The sequence below is a fragment of the Amphibalanus amphitrite genome, unplaced genomic scaffold (assembly GCF_019059575.1).
Source record: "Amphibalanus amphitrite isolate SeventyFive unplaced genomic scaffold, NRLGWU_Aamphi_draft 001858F_arrow, whole genome shotgun sequence".
In the NCBI taxonomy this organism is placed as follows: domain Eukaryota; kingdom Metazoa; phylum Arthropoda; class Thecostraca; order Balanomorpha; family Balanidae; genus Amphibalanus; species Amphibalanus amphitrite.
The window spans coordinates 41,539-66,956 of NW_024883351.1; the positions used below are offsets into that span (position 1 = coordinate 41,539).

General features: G+C 49.0%; 1 protein-coding gene across 32 annotated transcripts in view; it reads right to left on the bottom strand.

Moving 5' to 3' along the window:
* The window catches only part of LOC122375512 (calcium/calmodulin-dependent protein kinase type II alpha chain-like), a 50,169-nt gene continuing 24,751 nt past the window's right edge, over positions 1-25,418 (bottom strand). For 4 of the 32 annotated variants that reach the window (XM_043354964.1, XM_043354950.1, XM_043354954.1 and 1 more), the window contains 5 exons: positions 8,329-8,373; positions 5,658-5,733; positions 4,579-4,673; positions 2,895-3,009; positions 1-1,583 (listed from right to left, as the gene is read on the bottom strand). In XM_043354964.1, the coding sequence (XP_043210899.1) occupies positions 1,475-1,583; positions 2,895-3,009; positions 4,579-4,673; positions 5,658-5,733; positions 8,329-8,373 (440 nt within the window). In that variant the 3' untranslated portion in view covers positions 1-1,474. Of the gene's footprint in view, positions 1,584-1,838; positions 1,969-2,894; positions 3,013-4,578; positions 4,674-5,657; positions 5,734-8,328; positions 8,374-23,352; positions 25,375-25,418 lie in introns of those variants that run through there. The other 28 variants (XM_043354961.1, XM_043354947.1, XM_043354951.1 and 25 more) reach the window with 14 other exon arrangements.

Here is a 25,418-nt window from a genome sequence, read left to right on the forward strand (position 1 = left end):
TTGTGCGTAGAGAGTCTATCTTTATTTAGCGATGCACTTTGTGAATAAAATAGGTCGATAAAACACCCAACATCAATACCTCAAAAAGGTCCGTAAGAGTCTCAGTGGGCACCATACGACCACCCAAACCTAAATCAACCTCCTGCTCACGTCAATATTCTCCGTAACTCTCTCCACTCCTCCATCCCTCTGCCTCAACCCGTCCCACGTCGAACGAACAGACATACGCTCTCGCTCGTTTTCTCTCCCTCTCTCGAATCGACACATCTCACGCCGCGCCAGAGTTGGCGAAAACGACGCACACGCAACACACGCGGCGCAGACAACCAGACTGAGGGGCGGGGGCGGGGGCGGGGGCGGAGCCGCCCACAGCGCGCGGGCGGCCTCACTCACTCACTACCGACTACGATAGTTAAGAACATCACCAACATCTCGGGCCCGAAGAGAACCACATCAGCGGCCGGCATGGCATCTGGCGGCGGCGGTCGGTACTACGACTGCGGTCACCCGCCGCCAGGGCGGCGCCACAGTCGCAGTCGCCACCCAGCTTTACGGACGCAGAGTATTGGGTAATGAATGGCTTATTGCCTGTATGCGGCTGGCCAGAATAGTTCAGTCAATCAGCCTCAAGCTAACTCGCGTCAGAGACCAGATATAATAAAACCCGGACAAAGTTCTCGATAAGACCACAAGCAAAGGGGTGGAGACTGTCCAAACGCGTCCTAGCATCAATACAGCCGACGCCGCTGGCTGGCGCACCCTGTACCATTGCACGCACACACAAATACAGTCCCAAGCGGGTGGGCAGAATGAGAGGGGAACCACCTAAAGACAGGACGCGCGCGCTCCCCGGCGCAAGTACGGACATTGCAGGCACAATAAAAAGCCATCAAATCCGAGCGGCGGCGGCGGCGCTGCGCCTGCCACCTAGCGGCCGACCGTCAAAGTTCGGCAGCGGAGGGGCGCCGCGCGAGGACAGCAGCTGCGTTGGTTTTGATTTCGCCGCCGACTCCTCGACTAGATGTGACTTTCGGCTCGGCCAATCGGCGATCAGCCGGCCGACCGGCTAGCCAATCAGCACACAGCACGGCCGGCAGCCGACCAATCAGCGGGCAGCGCGCCGGCCCAACAACCAATCAGCGAACACGGAGCCAGTCGCTCCACCAATCAACAGACACCTAACCGACGGCTGCCGGCCAATCCGCGCTCAGCCCGCCCGCGCTCCACCAATCAGCGTTCGAGCTCGCCGCGCGCCCACCAATCACAAAACACCCACACCCCGCCTAGCTCCTTCGCGGCAAACGCGCGAGAACACATAACACCTACATGGAAATCGATCACATGACCTCCCCACTCTCTCTTTCTCTCTTTCTCTGCGGGTCTGCAGCGGTCTGGCGTTTCTGGGCGTCGAGCGTCGGGCGTCGGGCGGTGGCGTTTTCGGGCGTTTCTGGGCGTGGGCGGTGGCGGTGGCGGATTACTTGGAGCCGTTCTGCGAGCGGTGGAAATGAATGTGCTGCCACCTTCCGTCGTGTCGGTGCCAGACGCGGGTCTCCTCGGCCTGCTCCGTGTGAGGCACACCCTGCCTGTGGACGGTAGGTAAGATAGGGGTCAGTCCTGCCTGTGGAAGGTAGGAGAGATAGAGGTCAGCAAGGTCTGTGGACGGTAGGCAAGATAGGGGTCAGCAAGACCTGTGGACGGTAGGCAAGATAGGGGTCAGCAAGACCTGTGGACGGTAGGTAAGATAGAGGTCAGCAAGACCTGTGGACGGTAGGAGAGATTGAGGTCAGCAAGGTCTGTGGACGGTAGGTAAGATAGGGGTCAGAACTGCCTGTGGACGGTAGGTAAGATAGGGGTCAGCTAGGCCTGTGGACGGTAGGTAAGATAGGGGTCAGTTTGGCATGTGGAGCGAAGGTAAGATAGAGGTCAGCTAGGCCTGTGGACAGTAGGTAAGATAGGGGCACACCCTGCCTGTGGACGGTAGGTAAGATAGGGGTCAGCTAGGCCTGTGGACGGTAGGTAAGATAGAAGTCAGCTAGACCTGTGGACAGAAGGTAAGATAGAGGTCAGCAAGACCTGTGGACGGTAAGAGAGATAGAAGTCAGCTAGACCTGTGGACGGTAGGTAAGATAGAGGTCAGTTTGGCCTGCGGACGGGGGGGGGGGAGATAGAGGTCAGAGAGTCAGCCCTTCCTGTGGAGGTCAGCTGGGCGGTCGGAGGGTGTTGCGATCTCGATATTGATGGGCTGGGGGAGGGAGAAGGGCAGGAGGTAGGTTAAGGTCATACTCGTAATCCGAGGGGGAAAGATACTCGTACCTAGAGTCAATCAGTATGTAGTTGTAGAAGTAGGAGAACCACAAGAAAGACGTTGTCAGATGAAAAGAATACAACATATTTTGTAAAGAAAAGACAATGGGAGGAGAGTTGATGAGGAGGGCAGGAGACGAAAAAAGCCTGACAGGCAGAACACAACATATTCACACAAAGGCAGAACTTGAGGGGTGACGAAAATTGAGGGCGCCTTTCATCCACGCTAACATAGCCAAGTTACTGAGCTGCCTGTTGGCCCAGAGCTCTGCGATTACGAGAATATCAGCCCTCTTCCCACCCCAGAAGGGTCCCCCATGCCTTACAATACTCATCAATGTAGTGGGCGAGTCGCAGCTTCCTGCCCAGTGGACACCCCACCCCGAGCCCAGGCTTTACCTGTTAATGTACCGCGAGAGCCTCAGCCCCCTACCCACTCCACCCCCTGTCCCCCATCCTTACCTGTCAATGTACCGCCGCCCCCCCCCCCCCACCAGCACCCCGTTTCCCCATGCCTTACCTGTCAATATACTGAGATTGGAGCGAGCCGCAGCCCTACCTCCACCTCATCCCGTCTCCCCCTTCCTTACCTGTCAATATACTGCGAGAGCCGCACGTAGGCAATGCAGGCCGCCTCGTCTCCCAGCAGGTGAACGTTAGGGTTCAGGATAGTGGTGTTGATGGCCTTCCGGAACTTGCCCAACACTGCTGGCGGAACGACCACAGATGGGTCAGATAAGACGAAATAATAGAACCAACGAGATATCACGAAATTATGGCGAGAGGACCATAGACAGGTCTAATAAAACGGAACGTCGGGAATGGAAGTATCGAAATAATGGAATCATATTGATACAGACGATTCAGCTAACAAAGTAATAGCGCAATCGGTGGAACATTATCCACATGAGGGTGGAGGACATCATCTTAAATCGGAAAGCTACAACTGAAATAATGTGATAAATGATCGGGCTTCCAGCATGGCTGGTTATCGCTTGAGCAGCAAATCCAGTGGACCCAGTGCTAACTAGAACACTCGCGCTGTTCTAAGCGGCTAGAGAGCGACCAGGGCACGTGTCGAGCCCAGATGGTTCATTCAAGAAGCAAGGAACTTATCCTTTGACTAGTTCGCCTCCTTTGCTTTATGCATGAAGAATTACTAGTTTTTTTATTAGTCATAGTGAACGAGCAGCATAACTGCAATATTTCGACCTTAACTTTCGAGGTAAACCTGTACTATTCCCAATCGAATGCCGAGCCAGCATCCATTTTATTCCCTGACAAAAAGTTCTCACGGACAATAGATATCATCCTTTAGGAAATCTCCCCAACCTTAACCCTCGCCCGCACATGGGGGGTGGTGGTTGCCACCCCCCCCCCCCCCAGGCAGTCTTTCTGTTCTGCACTCAACATTTTTAGAGCTAGAAGGCTGATTTTTCGTATAGCTGCTCGTCTATCCTTTCTTGATGTCCACTGAAAATTCCAAGTTTCTGTGATTTTTGGTTTCGGAGATATGACCTTGTTTTTCAGGTCATGTCATGACCCAAATGGCCAAATCTCAACATCTTGCGTTTGCCATGGGCCTTGTGAGCTTTTGACACCCTGATTTCGGCCTTTTTTGCCAGTCTTACCTCCCACCTATCATGGAACATGTTGTTCGACGATGTACAGGGGTCAAGGTCAGGGTCAAGGTCAACCTAGGTCATCTAAGATAATTGCGTTTTAGGCAAGCTGAATTTACTTTTTGTGAAGTTTTTTGACTGCATTTTTGGTAAAAGCTTCTCAGATCATGATTTCATGTGATATGGACCCAAAAACAATCGGTGCACACATCAGTATACACACAGACACACACAGACATACAAACACATATAATTGACCTTGACCTGAAATGACCTCAGCAGCAAAATTCTGGTCGGATAGTGTGACAAAGAGGTTCTAGCTGGCTTGGCACCAGAAAACAGCATCGTCATCGGTATTTGATAAGCAGCGCACTGGATATCCAACGGTGACCCAAAACAGCAACATTTTTTAGTTTGACCTGACCTGGAAGGTCAATGACTGACCTGAGAAGGTAAAACTGGGTATCATTGGATTCGTCTCTTCCCAAAGAATCTTTTTGGTCTTTACTGCTAAGCTCTATCTCCAACAGGAACGAAATGGCGCGGGGGGGTGGCAACCACCCCCCCCCCCATGTGCGTTCTAGGATGGGAAAATGGCATGTGCGGGCGAGGGTTAAGCCGATCACGAATCGCATGTGACCATGTGACTTACCGTTGTCGAAGTAGAACTTGTGGAACTCCATGCCTTCCACCAGGTTACTGAGCGCCTCTGGCTCGAACGAGGTCAGGTGAGGGTCACACAGCTTCCTGCAACACCACAGGTCAACGAGAGGTCACCGAGGGGTCATCGAAGGGTCATCGAAGGGTCATGATAGGTCACCATCAATGAACGAAATGAATGAATGAATGAGTGAAATCTGAGAGAGCAGGATAGACCATATGACAGTCTTGTTATCGCGTGTAAATGATGCCCAATGAATGAATGAATGCATGAATGAATGAATGAATGTATGAATGAATGAAAAAAGGATACAGATAAAGTAATGAATAAATTAATGAATAAATGACTTGTGGGCAAGCTAAAATAATGCTTATTTGAGCTTTGCATGAATGAATGAATGAATTAATGAATGAACGAAAAATCATCTGAAGATAAAATGAAAGAGGGAATGAACAAGTAGAAAAGCGATGTCATGAAAGTAATGCTTCCTGCAACCTTGAAGATCCAAGAACACCACCCAAATATTTAAATAGAAACCTGGCCCAACCTGTACTCTACTTGTATTTGCCTGACTTCATTTGTATTCTGCGGAGAGCCACAAGCTTACGACAAACTCCCGATAAACCACAAACTTACGACATAAGACTTATGCCTCCTACTCCCTCTATATTCTATATGTATAGTAGTCCCAATTCTCTACTCACATGTAAACCTATTGTTTAGTTACACCAATGCCCTATATATTGAATTCATACTCCCTTACTCACGTCTAGACCCATAGTGATGATGATGATATTTATTGAACAGAAAGTACTGGAACAAAAGAGTAAATCGGAGATTGTCTACACCTTATCCCTCTACATTAAAGCTATAGTCCTCAACTCACTTGTAGACCTCATAGTGTCCCCCTTCTCCCTCAATATTGAAGTCATAGTCCTCTACTCACGTATAGGCCCTGTAGTCTACCTCCACACCCCTCTCTATATTGAAGTCATAGTCCTTTACTCACGCATAGACCTCAAGGGTCTCCCGTGGCCCCTCTAAATGGTACGCCCCGGCCCCCTACTCACGTATAGGCCTCATAGTCGCCAACTGTGATCGCCTCGACAAGTTGTTCCGTCAGTTTCACGATCTCCTGTTTCCGAGCTGCAAATACACAGTGATGACGTCACTGGTGGACAAGTGGTGACGTCACTGGTGGACAACACACGGCGCGGGTAGCGTTAACGTTAGATCGAGATGAAAGCAACAGCGAGAAGTAAAGGAGATAATTCAAGATTAAGTGTTGGTAAGTACTTCGTTATGGAAAAAACATAAAAATGCAAATGAAGTTAGCGTTAACTTGATAATTAATCGATAAAATAAACATGTCAAGAGTTAACAATCAACCACAGTAAATGAACGACAAATAGCACGTACTACTCTGGGCATTAGGTACGACAAATAATCCAGCTATAATAGCACTGGAATAATGTAAACACCTCGGATATCATTCGATGGCTGACATTTATAAGATTATAAACAAGTGCCCGGGATGTGATGCCCAAATGTAAGCAGTCTCTGTCAGTTATGTGCCAGGCGTGGAGCTTTGGCTGGATATGAACCACCACTCTAGACAAAATGTGTTACTATTGTCAAACGTCGGCAGTGCTTACGATTTGTGTGCAACAATTCAGCGTTTCTTTAGAGTTACGCGCAAGTTGGTATTCTTTCTGCTAACATGCAAAACAATGTCATGGCTGTGCATCTACTGCAAAACCGGCTACTGTTTGGAGGATGTTTACAAGATTTCTGATGAAGGAGAAGGAAAATCGGAAGTGGATGAAGGATAGTGTGGAATATTTGTCAGAGAAGTTGAGGATCGGGATATCTAATTACATTGTCACTGTATATTTATGTTAAAAAACTAATTCGGTTGAACATGGACTTACTAAAATTGTGTCGAATTGTTAACTTTTTTTGCAACTACGGCCAGATAATTCAACCTACAGCTAAACCGATCCTTTAACACTGGCGCACGGTCAATCTCACTCAACGACAGAGTCCTAATGGCTTCTTTGCCGTTTGTATTGTATTGTATTGTATTTCTGTTGAGGAGCACAGTGACTCCACAGCAGCAGTGGCTATTTGTTTCATTTGACGGTCTCAGTATATAAGCTTACCTGACAGGTTCGGTTGCTTGGCCGTCAGTTAGAATATATGATCAAAGAGAAAACTTACATCCATATTGCATAACCATTCCAAACTTATTTTATTAAACTGATTTCGTTATATCAATTTAGCACAATATCGATGACTGAATTCTTATGTCAGGTTTAAACAGAGTCATTGCGTACTTGTTCTGTTTGCTTTCTTCTTCCTCTCTTCGCTTTTCGAAACATTCACACCCGATTTGCAAATAAATGCATCGGGAATGAGCCAGCGTTATGGCCTCTTACCGTCTCGAAAAGTTAACTTCTGGTCATTTTTGTTGTAACTAACCAAATAATAAGCATTCCTACTAAATATTTCAGAGCCTACAAGGATAGCCACAGCTTGGCTTACCTATATCAGCTACTGAAAATGAAATACGCACATTTGGGGCACATCTACATATGAGGATGTTAGTATGGTCTACAAAATAATAAGGATACGATTCAGCATAACACAATACTTCCTGTGGCGAATTTGTGCGCACTTGACTGCCAGAAACTACCGATGTAAAGCCCGTCAGCGGTCTTTACAGGGTGATCAGATGATCCAAGATACATCTGATAACACAAGATACAAGATACGGCTGAATCAATATCTACTAATAAACGAATCGGGTTTTATCTACCAAAGGGCCCTACCTACAAAAGCACCGCTTACCTAAGATAGCCGGAAAAGTCCATGGAAGTAACTTCGCCAGACACAACTGCCAACCCAACCCTCCCTTGCATGAAACCGATAGGGCGACTATATTTATTACTGTTTTTGACATGACTTTTCAGCGGAGGATTGTATGTATTTCTCACCATTTATCGATAAATATCAAGTGAAATGGAGGCTCGCTATTTACAAAGACGTCACTATCTTTCAACCGTCGTAATAGCTAGGACGGCCTTAACATTTCCTGATATCTGGCCCTGTCTATCAACAGTTATAGTTCAACTACAGTCGCAGCATTGCACTAACTATTTCATTCGATATACCAGAAAATGGACTAGACTAGAAAATGACTATGAAAATGACTAGAAAATAGACTAGAAAATGTTCTTATAGCCACCATAGCAACGTGACAAAATTACAACGTAGAGCTCTAGTTATCTTCTCTGGACGCACCTATTGGCATTGAGGACAGTATTCAAGGTAGTAGCGACGAACACTGCCGTCCATATTACATCACCAGTGGCGCTGGGTTTGATAGTAGGGATAATGTGTCTATATCTAACTCTCGACATCATTTCGAATCGTATAACCAATACCTATTCATAAACCAACTGAGCAACATGATCATACAGTGTAAATGAATAGCTCGGTACCAATCGTCCAGAAAACAACTGTCCTGTATGGTCACTTAAATAAATTGCTTGCGACTGGCATGGTCCAGCCATTAAACCAGAAATCCAGGGCTTTTTACACAATTCCACATTCACAACTATGCTGATTTACAACAGCTGTCCCCGTGCCTCGGAGCCTAGTCATTGTTCTGAGAAGCCATTTTCCGACGTCTCACCGCTGCCGTCTAATCGCGAATGATGAGGATCTCAAACTGCTTACCCTCCTCCTCAGAGTCCAGCGAGCTGCTACCGCGTGCACAGCCATCTAGCGGCGAAACACAGAAACACAACATGCGGGGTTAATAGAAAGGTGGCGCTAGCTGCGGCGGCGGCGGGCGGGACGTTCAAAACGGCAAAGCACAGCACACCACACAGTAGAGAAACTAGCACTCCGGGAGAAAAATCCCAGATTGAGAGAGAAAATTGTAAAGCAATGCATAACAACACGCAGAGTAAAGAGAAAAAGGGGAAAAGAAAGCGTGAGCGTGAGAAAAGACACGAATGCTAAATAGCGAATTGCTTATAGTTTATGTGATCACGTCAAACGACAAGCAATGAATCTGAGAGGCGAGGCTGATCACCACAGTTGCATCATTGTGGTTAAGATATACTCACAGGATGATCACACATCACACTAGATTGAAATATAAACGGAACAAAACGTATCGGAAAACGATCCAGCAAACAATAGGTAAAAGTAAAGAAAAAAAAATAGCTTGAGATTGGATAAACGGGGCGAAATTGGATATAAATGAGAACAAAATTGGGAAACAGTACGCGAGGGAAAACGTTTCAAATAAGACCACAACACAACTGAAACAAAACATCAATGAAATAAACGCATAAAATCATTCAAATTATACATTTATATCCAACATCTCAGTCTGAACACCAGGCAGCATGACAAGAAAGAACTAATGCACAAACACGAACAAACGAGAGTCATAAGGCATGCCAGTCATCAATTCTAGTCGTGTGACGTAATAACTGACGCACGGACTGCCATATCCTGTCAGAGAAGCTGCCAAATCTGGTCCAACGGCAAAAAAAGTCCAGGGAACTCCCAAAAATAATGTGAGAGAATTCTGTGGGATATTTCTAAACCGACGCCCTTCCAAAGCCGTTGCCAAGTCTTTTAATCAAGACAACGTCAAAGGAACGGACACGACAAATGAAGCAAGCCAAAAATATAAAAAAAAAACAAACAACATTAAACACAGATGAAACAGATTTGGCAGAACTCTAATACCTGAAAGCAGGACTCCACTCTTGGTGTCATGCCTTCACGCATCCAAGAAACTTCTGAGCCAAGACGAGATGCAATAAGCCAAAACTAGCTCAAAATACCTTTCGCCTTCGCTCAGCAGCTCAACACGAGCAAACCTCTAGCTAAAGCGCTTCACGCGAACGCATTTATTCTCGTGCGCAGGCTGAGGCAACTGAGAAACTGCGGAAGGCTAGGCGAGGCAAGGCGAGGCGAAGGCAGGTCGAGGCGGAGGCGGGGGCGGGGGCGGGGTCGGGGTCGGGGTAGGTAGAGGCAGAATACGGGGGCGGGGGCTCACCTTTAACTGCAGCCCGCGACGGCGGAGGGGCGGTGGCCGAACTGATCCGAGTCACAACACTAACCACCGTTTGAGACATGGCGGAACTCTCACCGATTGCTCACTCGATCTCACCCAGTGTTACTCTCTGTGTGAACACCTCTCACTCGGTGAGATTCTCTCTACTCTCTCTCTCTTGCCCAGAGCCCAGTGTGTGTCTCCGTCCTATCTGAGCGCCCCAGTGTGTGTGAGTGGTCTCTGTTGCCGAGTGGGGCCGATTTCAGTCTTCGCGGAGCCGCTAGCGCTGGCAGCTGTTTGGCAGGGTACGAGCCGGGCGATATTGCCACACCGCTATCAGTCAATGTCACAGCTCACCCGGCGACGATAACTCCTCAGAGTCACTCACAAACTCACAAACTGGGCAATGAGTGACGACTAACTCACAACGGGAATTTGATATCGGCACTACTGGTATCTCAAAATGCACAATTTTGCAGCCGAAGCTTCGCTAAATGTGCAATTCAATTATTGACCTTCAACTACTAATCGAACACTTAAAACAAACCCTGGAGCTAACAGCCTCACAATAAATCAGCGGGTTCCACGAATGCTAGACTCTCCCAGTCCTTAACAATGTACAACATCCACAAATCTACTCTTGAACTGCCCACAGTCACAACTTGTCACCATCCGCTCAACTGAGCCACCTTCTAACGTCCCCCTCCACACAACACCCTTCCACCGTCCACAATCCACTGTAAACTATCCACAGTAGCACCCTTCCACCGTCCACTGTCCACGGTAGCGCCCTTCCACTGTCCACAGTCGCACCCTCCACCGTCCACAGCGCTCTACCGACCAGCGCCAAGATCTGACTGACGGACCAGCTGTGAGCGGTGCGCCACCCCCGGCTGGCAGCCGGCGAGCTAAAGTAAACACTGAGACAGACCGACAGAGTGACAGACTGACAGACAGACAGACAGACTGACAGAGCGAACATACAGACAAAAAGACAGACACACAGACAGACAGACTGGCAGACAGACTATCGAGCATCCGACCACACTAGGAAAGACCTCCTACTCCATTTTTCCGCGATTTTTTTTTTATCAACGAACCGAAAATATTATTTTACTAGTCCCTTATGATGTGACGAAAATCGCAGCACGGTTACCACTTGAGTGGCGTTCCACCCTCCACAAACCCATAGCACTCTTAGCACAGTCCTTTAACAAGACTCCAGTGTGTAACAAGTCTACTCTCCATCACGAAAAACACCTATTCACAGCTCGGACAGGAAACCTAAACGTCCCACACATTGCGCCACAGGTGTCTCACGTCCCAACGATCTCACGACACTGAGCGACTAGGACCAGTCCTAAACCTCCCTCTCCGCCCCCCCCCCCGCCCCCCGACGCTGCTAGGCGTCATCGAAGACAGGCGACAGATAGTACGGGGTCAAGGTCAGACCCCCGAGGGGGGCGGGAGGGGTGCTATCAGAGGCCCTCCAGACCTGAGCTCTGGTAAGCAGACGTCAAGATATCCAATCTGTCACCAAGTTGTGTGCTAGATATCTGTCAACGACGCGTTCACGGAGCGGTCTAGTTTGTAATTTTTCTCCACTTCAATGCACCCTTTCTAATACTTATTTTTGTCTTACTATCATATGCCATACGTTATTTATTACACTATGCCTATGCTTTGCAATAACAGTCGCTTGTCGGTTATTAACTATATGCACCACACATGCTTGTTAAGTTTTAAATTCCAGCAAAGACGTAAAATAAAATGCACCTACCTAGATCATGATCAAACGAGAAGAAAAACTGGCTGTGCCAAGTGCTATCCATTACTATAGAGTGGGATTACCAAGCAATCATCGACGGTTTATGACGGCCCACACCATTCTGTCCTCTACATTCAGTCTCCCGTCCCTCTATTTCTTATCTCCACTGTCGTCTCCCGTCTCCCGTCTCTCCGTCTCAATTTGTCGTCTCCGTCCAAATCTCCCATGGTCGACTTGGTTGACGTCACTGTTTCCGTGGCTATTTCTAGTCTCGACTGCGGCTGAGGCGGCCTGTGTCAGCCAATGGTGACAGAGAGGGGTCGGGTTGGCAGCCACACTGACTGAGGGGGGGGGACATCCCATGGGCCGGATGACCCCCCTACTGCCCCCCGGTCATGACGAGACAGGCCAATGTCAGTCATAGGCAGTCAAGCTAGATCAAAAGGTGAGTGTCAGCATGGCTGCTGTCAAATTCAGAGCGCGTCGCGGCAGTTTTCGTATTCTAAAAACAACGAAATAATGTTTTGTTTGGGCTCGAGTCCCGGGCCATGAATAGGTATGTAGGTAACAGGTTAAAATAGCTGGGTGGTCATGAATCGCAACTTTGTCGAGTTTCGGCTAGTTTCGGCTCACTTTATGTTTAATGTCACTCATAAATACAGGGTTCGTTTATGTCAGGAGCTGTGCACCATGAAACATACATGAAATATAAGCATGAGCATTGAACATCCAGGTTCAACGCGGCAGCAACAAGAAAACTGTAAAGTGTAATCATGGCTCGTTTTCGGGCAAATAAATGGCCCAATAGAGTGAATGTTGGTAGTTTGACCGTAGTTACCTAACGTGGTCTGTTTCATTGAGTTTATTACACTCTATCACGAATCTTTTCGAAAAAATTGCACTGATATTTATACAACAGCGCTAGATCCATGGATTTAAGTGAGTAACTACAATGATTCTGAATGAAAAGTTGCTCTCACTTCTACCTATCAGTAACCATGACTGTTGCTCAAAAACACTACACTTCCCTTGGAGCTTCTGATGCAAATGTGAGGCAATACAATATGAAGGGACGGATATCAGCAGACGTCAGACGAGCATTGGGGATATCAAGCAAATAAAATGAATGGAGCAGACTGAAATAATGAAGAAGAAAATGTAGAGGACAAAGCTGAGCTTTAAAAGAAGACAAAGCTTTCAATGAGCACGCTTCGCTTAAAATGCAATATTTAAACTCAGATTTGTTTTTCTGTTTTTCAATAGAAAAACAATTCTAAAGAATAGTGTTTTAAGTATTGACAATAAACCTCCGGATATATCCCAGCCGTCGTTAGGTACCTATTCCAAGAAAAGGTCAGGCAGGATTCCACCAGGCTTCTAATTGTTTTGCCTTCTGACATTTGACAATTTCAGGCTTGTTTCGTCATCATCTATCCCAGCAAAGCTTATCTGACGGTCGAATGAAGATGTCCTCTGCATATTTTTAGATCCTACACCGTCAGAGATGTCGCCACAAGCCCAGTCCAATAGCTATCAACTCAATGAGGTAAATGTCACCACCCCCGAGGTTTATCCCGATTTGAGTGATACTCAAACTTCAAAGCCAGCCTGAATAAATGATCAAACTAATTAATGAAAAAAGAAACTAAACCGGACTCCGAGAGGCTCCCTATGACGTCATACGATGTCCCAATGACATCATACTATGTCCCAATGGCGTCAGCATGGGAGTGATGATTCAAACAACCACACCTAGAGGTCCCGGTATGTCGGCAGGCGTGTCAAAGAATAGGAGAGTCGTAAGACTAGCGAGTGATTGCGAGTCTGGCGCCCGTTTGCACGCCGTGCAATACACAGCTTAGGTAGATGAAAACATTGCAGCTCTGCAATGGAGCCCGAAGTCGGGAATTAAAGCCAGGACCTCATAAGTTCAGCAAAAGCCTGGCTGAGTATGACGGCGAGTGAGAAATGGCAAGTGGTCACGTTTCTGCTAATGACAAGCATGCCTAAAGCCCGCCACCGTACGATGCAATAGTAATGACAATAGCAGCCCACTTTTCATTGCCATCATATGAAGCATCATAGTGCTTCACCACAAATAAGAGACCAGAATCTCCGAAAGAAATACACCTTAACCGCTAATTTTCACAGCCTGAGTCCGCCACTGGCACTAGGAAAACGTCTGGCCTCACTATCAACCGCAGCTCGACCGCAAACCTAACCAGAGATTGCAGTTCGCTCATCCGAACCGCAACTCAACAAAACTCCACTAAAATCATCACAACATGCACCAATGAGACGATTTGAATACCCTGCTACATTCCCTCTCCTTCACCAGTCATTAAAACCACCACGGAAACAAGCACCTCAACAAACTCCTCGCTATCGGAATGTATCCACTCGCCGTGGGGTACCAATGAGGCGTAAATTTGCACCTCGGACACCCCACGCCGCTGCAGACGGATCATGACATCATCGTTGAGCCGTACAGACGCGGCAGGCATTTCCGCACTGCGATAGCCGCTCATGTAGCCCGGCCAGAGTCTGCGCACCGGCTCCTCAGTCGAACGGACTGTGCACGGCGAGTCGTGCACACGAAGGAGTGCATGACCGGCAGGCGGGCACCACTGGGTGTGCACACTGCACGAGTCTGGACCAGTATGCACCATTTGCACATTGCACGATGTATTCGCTTGGTCAGTGTCAGTACAGGTAGATGGAAACGCGACAATTGGATTCGGCTTGGTTCAGAACTAACAGCTCGGTTGATAAAGAGCTTATTGCAGTGGTTAACTAAATGCAGTGTTACACTTTGAAGCTCACGAAACTACCATCAGAATGTGAACATATTCAAATATAATACCCAAGAGTGAGGTTGTGCAGCGAGAGTAATCGTATTCACATTTTTTGCTCAATCCGCCCCACCCGGGCCTTATGACCATACAAGTTATTCCAGGAACTCGCGTGTTGGACTAACTGTATTCGTATGCTACAATGAGCAGTACGCTTTACCGAGGAGATTCTCTGGAATAGAATGACGTGAGTGACGCCATTTCCTTACCAAAACGGAGCCAGATCAACTGATGGAGTCATACGAAGTGGCTACAATAGTGCATTGTTAGAACGTCGCAGCAATCCATGAGCTGGTGCGCAGCATGATACCTTTCCTGTCCCAACATTGAAGCGTTGCTTCCAAGAAGTTTTCTTCAAATAAGACTCGGTAGGAAGATCACATTTTTGTTTCCAAAGGATTATGGGTATTCCGTATTTATCATTGATTTACACAGGAACACTCATCAAGGGATATCCCAAATAAATAATGCATGATGGTCACCAGCGTGCGACATGCATGCCAATGAATTAATGAAAACTTCATGAATCACAATGCTCAGGAAGCAGAAGCATATTTGCTTCCACCTTCGCCACAAAATTTGACTAAACACACACCCACTTTTCTTACCTACCTATCAAAGATTAATTTCACCGCATGCCCCTTCAGTTCCCAAACATCCCCTAATCCTTAACATCCCTAACATTCCCTAATACTCATGTAATCCTCATCCAGGCTAATCCGTTAGAGCCCGGCGATCAAGGTTGTCTACAATCTTTGAAAAATCTTTATACTTGTCTACGATCTTTGTACCGAACGATCTTTGTACCGACTCCATCAGCTCGCTCTTCGGGCAGCAAGGAATACATGGACGACAGGCGCATAGCAACCGAGTGACGACAACAATAGCCACTGCCGGTCGACGAAGCCGGCGGCGACAGTAACGACGCGACGGTGGCGACAGTGGCGATAGCAGAAGCGACAGTGGCGACGATGGCGATAGAAGCGGCGACAGAAGCGATTGAAGAACTGACGAAGGAATGTGAAGATGGTGATGGTCCTGGTAAGGTTGTATGGGGAAGTGTAGTTTGTATCTAGCAAGGGAAGCGTTGGTAGTTTGTTGATATGGTGATGAGGAATGAAAACCGTTCGCGATGGACGGAAAATACCAAGGACCTATCGGCTGTCACACTTGCGGTTGTGTCTTTCCTCACTTTGGCTCTGCTGCTTAGTGCTTGACAGACTCATAACAATAAATCAATCTCTAAATCGCACTTTACCATGCCCCACCATCATGTGACTACGGGAGATCTAAGGTAGGCAAGGCCATTGGCATTCATGGACCACCTGCAGCTATTCTGGGGACTTCTCTAAAGTCCGCGGCCATCGACCCGCCCATATAACGTAGGAACCAGCGCCTTAATTGGCGTCTTATCCAAAACATCTTTGTTTGCCGGCTATTGTTTGGCGTCGAGAGGAGCGTTTTGGCTCTGACTGACGACGTTCAGGGAAAAGAAGTTCGAACGCTGGGTGAACTTAGCTCTGCGCGGTAAAAATTTGCTTATTTACAGCCAGAACAGCCTCTGGAGATGTTGGCATTGTCTTATGACAACATCAGCATCACTTGGTGTTGTTCGACATCAACACCGCCTTCAAACACCGTTGGACAGTTTCTAACGGTTACCTTCAGGGATCTCCCTGAAGCACACCCATCTACACTCCAACTGCCATTGTCTGCCAAATAGCGCGCAGTACCTACACCAGCACCTACCCTAGACCGGTTCACTCTCCTCGCCTCAATGGCGGAGGATTAGCAAGGCGAAAGTTTCACAGAAATGGGCACGATTTCGTCCCTATGAGCTGCGATCAAGCCGACGTTTTCAGGCGATGACACAGGTCGGGTTGGCTAGCGACCAACACACGTCAGTGGTAGTCTTCCCCCGTCAAATTTGTTTAATTTCAGCTTCTATTTCTGGAGATCTGTAGTTGATTTACTACTACAAACATCACTAATTTCACTCGCAATCCAAACAAAACACTCCAAACCTCATTCGTCACAGGATGTCATTTTCTTTGCGACGCGCCCAACTTTGACGAAAAGATGACAAATTCGTTGCCAAACAAACACCGAAAAAGCTTCGCCGGATTCGCCAACAAAGCGAGCGAGCCCATGCCAGATGCAGACTCCGGTTGGCATCACGTGGTGTCGGCTAGTTGCCATGGTTGCCGTAAACAACTGGCTACTGCCAGTCCGGAGAACAGCCAACCACAACACCACTCCCTGTCGGTGGATCCTGAAGCTCAGCAGCGCTGGCGCTCAGTGACCTTTCAGTTCCCGTATACCCCGCTTCGGCGGGAAGATTGAAAAATGGTTAAAAGTCCATTTTTCGTTTTAACGTGCCCTTACATCTCATCGTACAGCCTGAGCATCCTTTTACGTTCCCCGAACAACCAGAAAAATTCCTTACGTTTGACAGGAATTCACGAACGTTTCTTCGCGTTATTAGGACACCCTTGAGCATTCCGTTACACACCCAAACACCCTGAACACCCCTAGACATCCCTGGCAATCCGGGTAGCCAGGTCGACCATCTATCGACCAATTCAGTCCACTGGGGACGGCCAATAAATCACATTGGCCAGAACAGAGCCACGCCTGCCCGAAATAGTCCGCACTAATGCCCCAGAGAGCTTCCACGACTCACGAGCTCGGGGCTTCGACTCCGCGGAAGCTGGCAACCAATGTAGGAGTTGCAAATCTTCGCTTCGGGAGTCCGTACTCAACGACAATTGAGATTCCGAGTCGCTAGGACTCATGATGGTTGATGAGTGTCTTTGCTTTTTTGACACTACGTCCGGCGCTATTGTGAGTCACCGCCAAACAGGTAGACAACCAGCTACAACCATCTGTTTCGTCTATATCGATACCAGCGAACAGAACAGACTGGTGCTGACGTCTGATACACAGGTGAGGTGTCGAACAGAGCTTGGATAAACAGGCGGACTGAGCCAAATAGCACTGACGGAACGAGGAGGGTGTCCGTGGGGCGGAGAGTTAGAGTTGATGGCCGCTGTGGTTGATGTAGTGAAGCATAGGATGGCATGTGACATTAGGGTGGTCCGATATGCATAAAAGTTGTCCAAAACCGCGGGAACCGAGTTTTTCCCATAGTTCGTTTCAAGACTATTCCAAAATGGTGCGGCAATCGAAATTTCATAGAATTTTCACCTTGCCTCAAATCGATCGAAATTTGAAAGAATTTAGCCAATTTTGTACTTTTTGAACGTTCCCTTATAACTATGGCCCTCAGTTTTATGGGCAATAGGCTGTGCGGGCGACCTTATTTGCGAAGAAAAAATTGCAGATAACATCACAAAATGTATTATAATCTATTTCAAGAACGAAACGAAAAGATCACATCATGACTTTGTACCATGTGGATTACATTATATCACGTTAAGTATCACACGTCATATTCCCAGGATAGGAACCGTTCTGGTCTATGTTTGCCCACATGTGCCCTGGAACGCTAGGTCTAGAACGCAGATGCTATGATCTTCTTCTGGAAGTCTGGAAACTTGCGTCGGTGGAGCTCCACCCCCTGCAGCAGGAACTCCCTGGTCGTGTCGTCCTTCGTCAGGATCTCCATATAGTCGGTGACGAGTTTGACCCCGCGCTCGGCCACGTCGTTGGTCACCTTCACCTTGGTGACGAAGGCGGCAGTCTCCTGATAATCCGGGTCCTCTGACCACGTCTCGGGTCCGCTCTGCAGCCAGCTGGTCCCGGTTTCGAGCAGCATGAACAGGGTCCAGCTGTTAGGCCCGAGCAGGTCCACCAGTTCAGTGCCCTCATCTACGTCGGGGAAGTCCGGGACTCCCAGCTCCGGGACGCGGAACGTCTGCAGTCGCGCCGCCAGCCGCGACTTTTCGTCGACATCCACCTTGTCGCTGAACAGCGAGAAGACCACCAGCTCCTGGGTCAGGTACCAGCCGTGCCTCCGGAGGACCTTCAGCGCTGTGTCAGCCACGTCACGGTCCACCGCCCTGTATCGCAGTAGCTGTTTCACGAAGTGGAGGTCGTTGACTGGAGCATCTGCCCCAGTCATAGCCGCCGCCTTCAGGAACTGCGGGACGTACAGCAGGCAGTTGAGCTGGACGACCCTGCGCAGGGCGGTGATGGTGGCGGCCACCATGATGGCGGCCACCATGGTGGCCGCCATCATGGTGGCCGCCACCATGGTGGCCGCCATCATGGTGGCCGCCACCATCACCGCCCTGCGCAGGGTCGTCCAGCTCAACTGCCTGCTGTACGTCCCGCAGTTCGTCGTGCTGTTCGCCCTGCGCAGGGTCGTCCAGCTCAACTGCCTGCTGTACGTCCCGCACTTCCTGAAGGCGGCGGCTATGACTGGGGCAGATGCTCCAGTCAACGACCCCCACTTCGTGAAACAGCTACTGCGATACAGGGCGGTGGACCGTGACGTGGCTGACACAGCGCTGAAGGTCCTCCGGAGGCACGGCTGGAACCTGACCCAGGAGCTGGTGGTCTTCTCGCTGTTCAGCGACAAGGTGGATGTCGACGAAAAGTCGCGGCTGGCGGCGCGACTGCAGACGTTCCGCGTCCCGGATGACTTCGAGCTGGGAGTCCCGGACTTCCCCGACGTAGATGAGGGCACTGAACTGGTGGACCTGCTCGGGCCTAACAGCTGGACCCTGTTCATGCTGCTCGAAACCGGGACCAGCTGGCTGCAGAGTGGACCCGAGACGTGGTCAGAGGACTTAGTTCATTATGTGATCTCTTCGTTTCGTTCTTGGAATAGATTAACGACCAGGGAGTTCCTATTGCAGGGAGTAGAGCTCCACCGACGCAAGTTTCCAGACTTCCAGAAGAAGACCATAGGCCATAGCATCTGCGTTCTACACCTAACGTTCCAGGGCACATGTGGGCAAACATAGACCAGAACGGTTCCTATCCTGGGAACATGACATGTGATACTTAACGTGATATATTGCAATCCATACGGTACAAAGTCATGATGTGATCTTTTCGTTTCGTTCTTGAAATAGATTATAATACATTTTGTGATGTTCGCTGCAATTTTTTCTTCGCAAATAAGGTCGCCCGCACAGCCTATTGCCCATAAAACTGAGGGCCATAGTTATAAGGGAACGTTCAAAAAGTACAAAATTGGCTAAATTCTTTCAAATTTCGATCGATTTGAGGCAAGGCGAAAATTCTCTGAAATTTCGATTGCCGCACCATTTTGGAATCGTCTTGAAACGAACTATGGGAAACACTCGGTTCCCGCGGTTTTGGACAACTTTTATGCATATCGGACCACCCTAATGTGACATGACAGTGTCTATTGTAGCAGTCCGGCAACTGGCTAGGAGCATTAACAGAGAGGTCTATGTTAGAAGCCTACTTGTGAGAGATGCTCGTAATACAATGCTCCTACTTCCTTGTCAAGTGTGGAGAAATCGTTCACAAGAAAAGAGGAGCGTTGAGCGGAAAAGTGTTAAGGCTAGACAACCTAAATATAAAAAAGAATACAAACATCCTTGACCAAAATCTCTTTGTTTTATAAAGCGAAAAACAAGCTGCCAGCAGAAAGGGTTGTAAGATTCCAAAATATATGTTTTGATCAAAGACCTTTGCTTTGGTGTAAAACAAATGAAGCACTACCCAGTGCCCATGTTCGTAGGCCGGCGGCCAGAGGATGTTAATATATATATATATATATATATATATATATATATATATATATATATATATATATATATATATATATATATATATATATATATATATATATATATATATATATATATATATAAATAAAACATATACCCACGGGACCTTCCAAGTGAACACACTAATCGATCCCCATCGATTAGACCGCTTCCCTATTCATTCCACCACCAGGATATGCCCGGTACCAATCAATGTGGTACCTTCCACAACTAACGGCAAACAAAAGCAGCCTTTACCGCCGTGGGTCCGCCAATAAGCATGGGCAGAGGACAGTTCCAGCCTGTACTAGACTCTGACCAACTCAAATTAATATCGTGCGGCTGCAGCAGCCAAAAGTCTTCATGTTCTGGATTCAATCCAAAACTCCAGAACTTGTACGTAAACTTTTAATCCTTGCAGAACAATGGCCAGAACCGGACGGCTTTGCGGAAGCTTTGCAAGCATGGTAGCGGTTGCATATGACAAATTAAGCGGCATTGTTACGCTGTTTCGGCATTGCTTATTAGTAGCAACAATAGTATTTCAGGTTAAGACCGAATACATTTTGGTGCCAGGAATATGCATGTAAATTCATTAGGCCCACAAGCAAGTAGCCAATTTTCGACTTTGAACTGGTAAAAAACTATCTATCATCGTTGTGCACGATATGATCTAAAGTTTGAAAACATGTTAATTTTCATTGACTTTCAGACCTCAATTAATCACAGGTAGAAATATCCTCCCAAGCCCAGAAAGCTTAGCTGGACTCAGCTGTGGGAATCCTACTCATGCTGCAGCGTCTTCTGAGAAAAGAGAACAGCAACCACTTCCAGAGCGAACGACCACTTTTGGACAAACCGGTGGTCATTTCTGGCCTAAAATGCGGCGACATTACTATTCCAGAAGAACACTGAAAACGGAAACGACACCAAGCAGCACTCAAACAGCGCTGGAATCGCCTAGGGGAGAGTGGGGTAATTTGGCCGGTGGTGTAAATTGGCCGCCCCCACCTGTACGATGTCTAATAAAAGTGAGTGAAATAACTCTAGTCTCTATTCATTTGTCATGGGTAGAAATAACTGGAGGACAAATGTCAAAACTTTGCCCCTCGTAGTTTTATTTAAAATTAATAAAACGTTAATTTCATTAGAAAATGGTAACTTTTACTTCTGTTTACAAAGTTGTATAACATGTAGTATTTGGGCTAAAAACGAATTCAGACATTATAGCGCCATTCTTGGGGGTGTTCAGCGGTTCCAAGAGCAATTTCATCTAATTCCGTATAGTCGTGATGACTTTATACACAAAAATTTTCAGAATGGCAATATGGGGTAATTTGGCCGGGACTAGCGGGGCAACTTGGCCGGTGCGCTCATGGTCACTATGCTGGGACGGCCGAGTTTTCATGGTCAATTGTACCATAAATGACATAATTCATGACCAACTTTGACTACTTTGATGCCTTACTTCCGATTGGTCAACTGTAAGAGCATGTGACGTCATCAAAGGTTACCAAACGTTTTTTGCTAATAAATCCTTACATAAAAATGGTACAGCCGCACAAATGGTCTCATTCTGTTCAGCTCGCCAAGGCGCATCGAATGATATGCATGATGACCTTGAAATCACGTGACCTTGAGGTCAAGCGACCTGAGGTAACGTGACCTGAGGTCAACCTTTGACCTTGACTTCTCGAGGTCAACACATATATTTTTTGATGCGGAATGACGAGATAATTACGATGGTACTCGAAGTTTTGGCCTAGCTTGATTACTTCAAAAGTTATTCGTAAAAAACTGTCTTCGCATCTAGAGCCGCTAATTTGGCTATTTTGACCCCTGTGACCCCATGAGTCAACCTCCAAAATGTGGTAAATGCGTCATAGGACACACGTCATTGCTGAATCTGATGCTGACTCGCAATATAACAGAAAATCCTGACCGCAAACTAACACCGGCCAAATTGCCCCACACCCCCGGCCAAATAACCCTGCTAGTGGGGCAATTTGGCCGCCTTGCAGACCTTTATAATACGTCACAATTTCAATATAAGTAATTACTCTATCATTTCAAGTTCACTGTCCAGTAAAGTAAAATGAATGCGACACCTGCCAGCGTTGAGAAAATGCAGAAATGTGTCGTCAATTTTAAGTTACATCGTTTTCTAAAAAAAGCGGCCAAATTACCCCACTCTCCCCTACTTAGTTCGGAATGACCAATGCTTTTTGAGTACACAACGGTACCAGACTGATCTTCAAAGTGCCATGAGAGAATACGGGCAGGTGGCTAGATGTTCCCGGTAAAAAGCAGTTGCTGTTTCTATGGGAGAATGCCCACGTCACTATTTCCCGTCTGGCGCAAGTACGCCTAATCCCGCCGCCAGCGCGGCACTAAATGTCTCACACGAACCACCCAAGGCCGTCGCTGCACCGCTGCAGGTCACTCTGCGTCGTAAAACGTCGCTATTGCGTCACTTCACGCCGGTGCTATGTCAGCAGACACCAAGGACAGTCTGAATGCCTTACAGAGGTGATGTTGCTCGAACCAGTTACGTCAGCATACGCACGAATTCACGGATGGAAGATCACAGAAACATTAATACGCCTCTGACAGTCAAGTCATTCCTCTGGCCCGATTTCGGGTAAAATGTACATATGATGTAGCAGAGTAAAGTGTGGTAGGATGTGCATAGATGTGACTTGCCCACTATCGCCTTCTGAGAACCGGAAACTAACTCACTACTGAAGTAGCTAGCAGCTACTGGCAGCAATTTTCCCTATCAGCTTGGTGATAAGACCATAAATGATTATTCAAAAGGACAGATCATCCTTACAGCTTCACCTATAGAGCAGCGCAGAGAAACAAATTTGTGTGACAACTAGTTCAATAATCACCACAATAGCGCCAGAAATATAGCAAACGGCAATATGACGTGTGTCGCTGGCAGTAAATGACACTAGTTTTATGTCAGTGTGTGTATCATATGTAAATCGGAGAATGACGTCACCGTCATTTGGTTCCAGCAGCGACTGACATGAATGAAACATGGGGATTCCACGACTAGTCCAGCCACTAGCGCGATGTGCAATCGATGTGGTCATAAGTGGTTCATGGAACTAGTTTGTAATGTACGCCCCACGGAGAACAACTTAGGGAAAGAGGGTCATTTTTTCTCATAGCTTTAGCTAGTGCAAAAAAGGCAATGTATAGTATTTGAAAGAAAATAGCCGGGACAGCTTCAGGAGAATCTGGGGTTTCCCTAATGTTTACCTTTCCTGTGTCATGTTTACCAGTTACAACTGTCTTCCTTCAACGTCTACTTAGACAAAATACTTCGCCACAGGTCCCCCTACTAACCGTTTCCGGTCTGCCTCATCACATGCGTCGTCGCCGTGGTAACGCCTGAGGTCAGCGCAGTCTTGGAGCTCGCTGACGGCGCTGAACACATGAACACGTCATCCGATCCGTCCGTGGAAGGCGTGGCGGACCCTCCGGCCACCGCAGCGGTGGGGGCAGGTCGCGAGATGCACCCCCTTCCTCCGGTGACCTGTACTCGAACAGTGACCGCAGGTTTCGGCGGAGCTGGAGGAGCCAGCGCGGGTTGTACGCGCACCTTCACAGTAGGAGGTGGAGGTGGTCGCTCCGATATCCTCGCCGAGAACACGTTGTGAGGGGCGTTCGGAGGATGTCGGTGAGGCAGTCCTGACAGAGAGACTAGTCTGTCGGCCACTGAGGTCGCTTCTGCCGGACAGTGCGACGTAACACATCTCCACCGCGAGCTGCCACCCGAGTCACCACCGTTCGACACTGAGCGATAACAGTTCCCTTCAAGTACCAGCTCCGGACGACCGTCTACCCCCGTCGTCATCTCCGCTGAGAGTTCGGGACGTCCAGTAGCTGCCGACGGGGGCGACGCGTCGACCTCGCGTGGTCGCTTTCGCGTCTGTTTCGCCACAATCGCTGCCTCATGCTCGACACGCGTCCTCTTTGGCACGGGGTCAGTGGAGGGGGAAGCCGGTCGCACCCTGGCCACCAGAGGAGCCTCTGGTGCGGATTGAGTCTCCATGGGGGACACACCCGACCTTCCTCCACCTCCAACTACCACACCCACTCCAGCACTACCTCCTACGACTCCTCCAGCACTGCCTCCCCCACCGCCTCCGCCACCGCGCAGTCCCGACGCGCACACAGACTCCAGCGCTCGTCTCTCTCCATCGGGCAGTTCCGAGGCGGGAACCATGTTCTCCGGCAACCTCGTATAGTTCCTCGCGTGCGTGTGCGGCAGCCCCGTCCCCACCCCGGACAGATTCTCCACGCCTGATCCTGTCGTTTCCACACACGCCGTGCAGCCAGAGTGACGCTCTGAGCAAGTCCAGAGGGTCACGCCATCCGTGGCAGTGGTCTGCTCGAACGTGTACCCATCCACGATCATCATCAGCCGTCCTGTGCTCCTGCTGGCCAGTACGATCATGGCAGCGTTCTCCATGGTGGGTCGCCCTGGAGCCGCACTGGGGACGGACGATGGGCATGGGCAAGACGTGGGAATTGCACCTGTGCCTCCGCCAGGTCCGGGGCCGCAGACGGGTATGGCTGAGCTCGAGGGGACTCCGCAGCCCGGAGGGATACCTCCGGGAGTTCCTGGTCCTCCAGACACCACACCAGTCATGGCAGACACTCCTGCCGACACTCCGAGCACTCCCGCCGGCGCCGGCGACACTCCCATCCCGGGACTGATTGTACCACTCGCGCTGGGTTCCATCAGAGGCGACGCAGCCGGGGAGGGTTCCGTCTTTATATGCTGCAGAGGCTGCCACGGTTCCGCTAACGTGCCAGGCACACCTGGCGTTACTCCCGTCACAGGTGTGACGCTGGCACCTCCGTGTGACGGAGGGGGCGGATGATCGTGAGGCAGGTGAGACACTGACCGCACGACGTCCCTCTCGCGCACGGCGCGCACACTACACTGGCGTCGCGCACAGCGCCAGTAACTTCGCGACTCCGAGTCGCGTATCTTCTGGAATGGGTAGCCGTCGATAAGGAGCGAGACGGTGCCGCGTCGCGTGCTGCCGATCTGCACGTGCGGCGGCCGCTGGCTCATGCCTCCGCCGCCAACGGACACCCGTCTGGCGCGGCTCGCTCGCGTCACTGACGTCGACACATCACTGCGCGAACGTCATCACGTCATGACACACTCCGGGCACCAAAAACAGCACCCCGCGTCCGCGTGAGCCGCCGCCTCCACCGGCACTATCTCAGACACGTGCGGCGGCTCTAGATCCGTGCCGTCACTACACCCGCCTCCGCCGCCGCCGCCGCCGCCGCCGCCGCCGCCGCCGCCAGGCGCAGCCGACCGGCTCACTCGACCTCCTATTGATCACTGGCCAGTACCACGTGACCGTCAACGACAGCCACCAACGGTACCA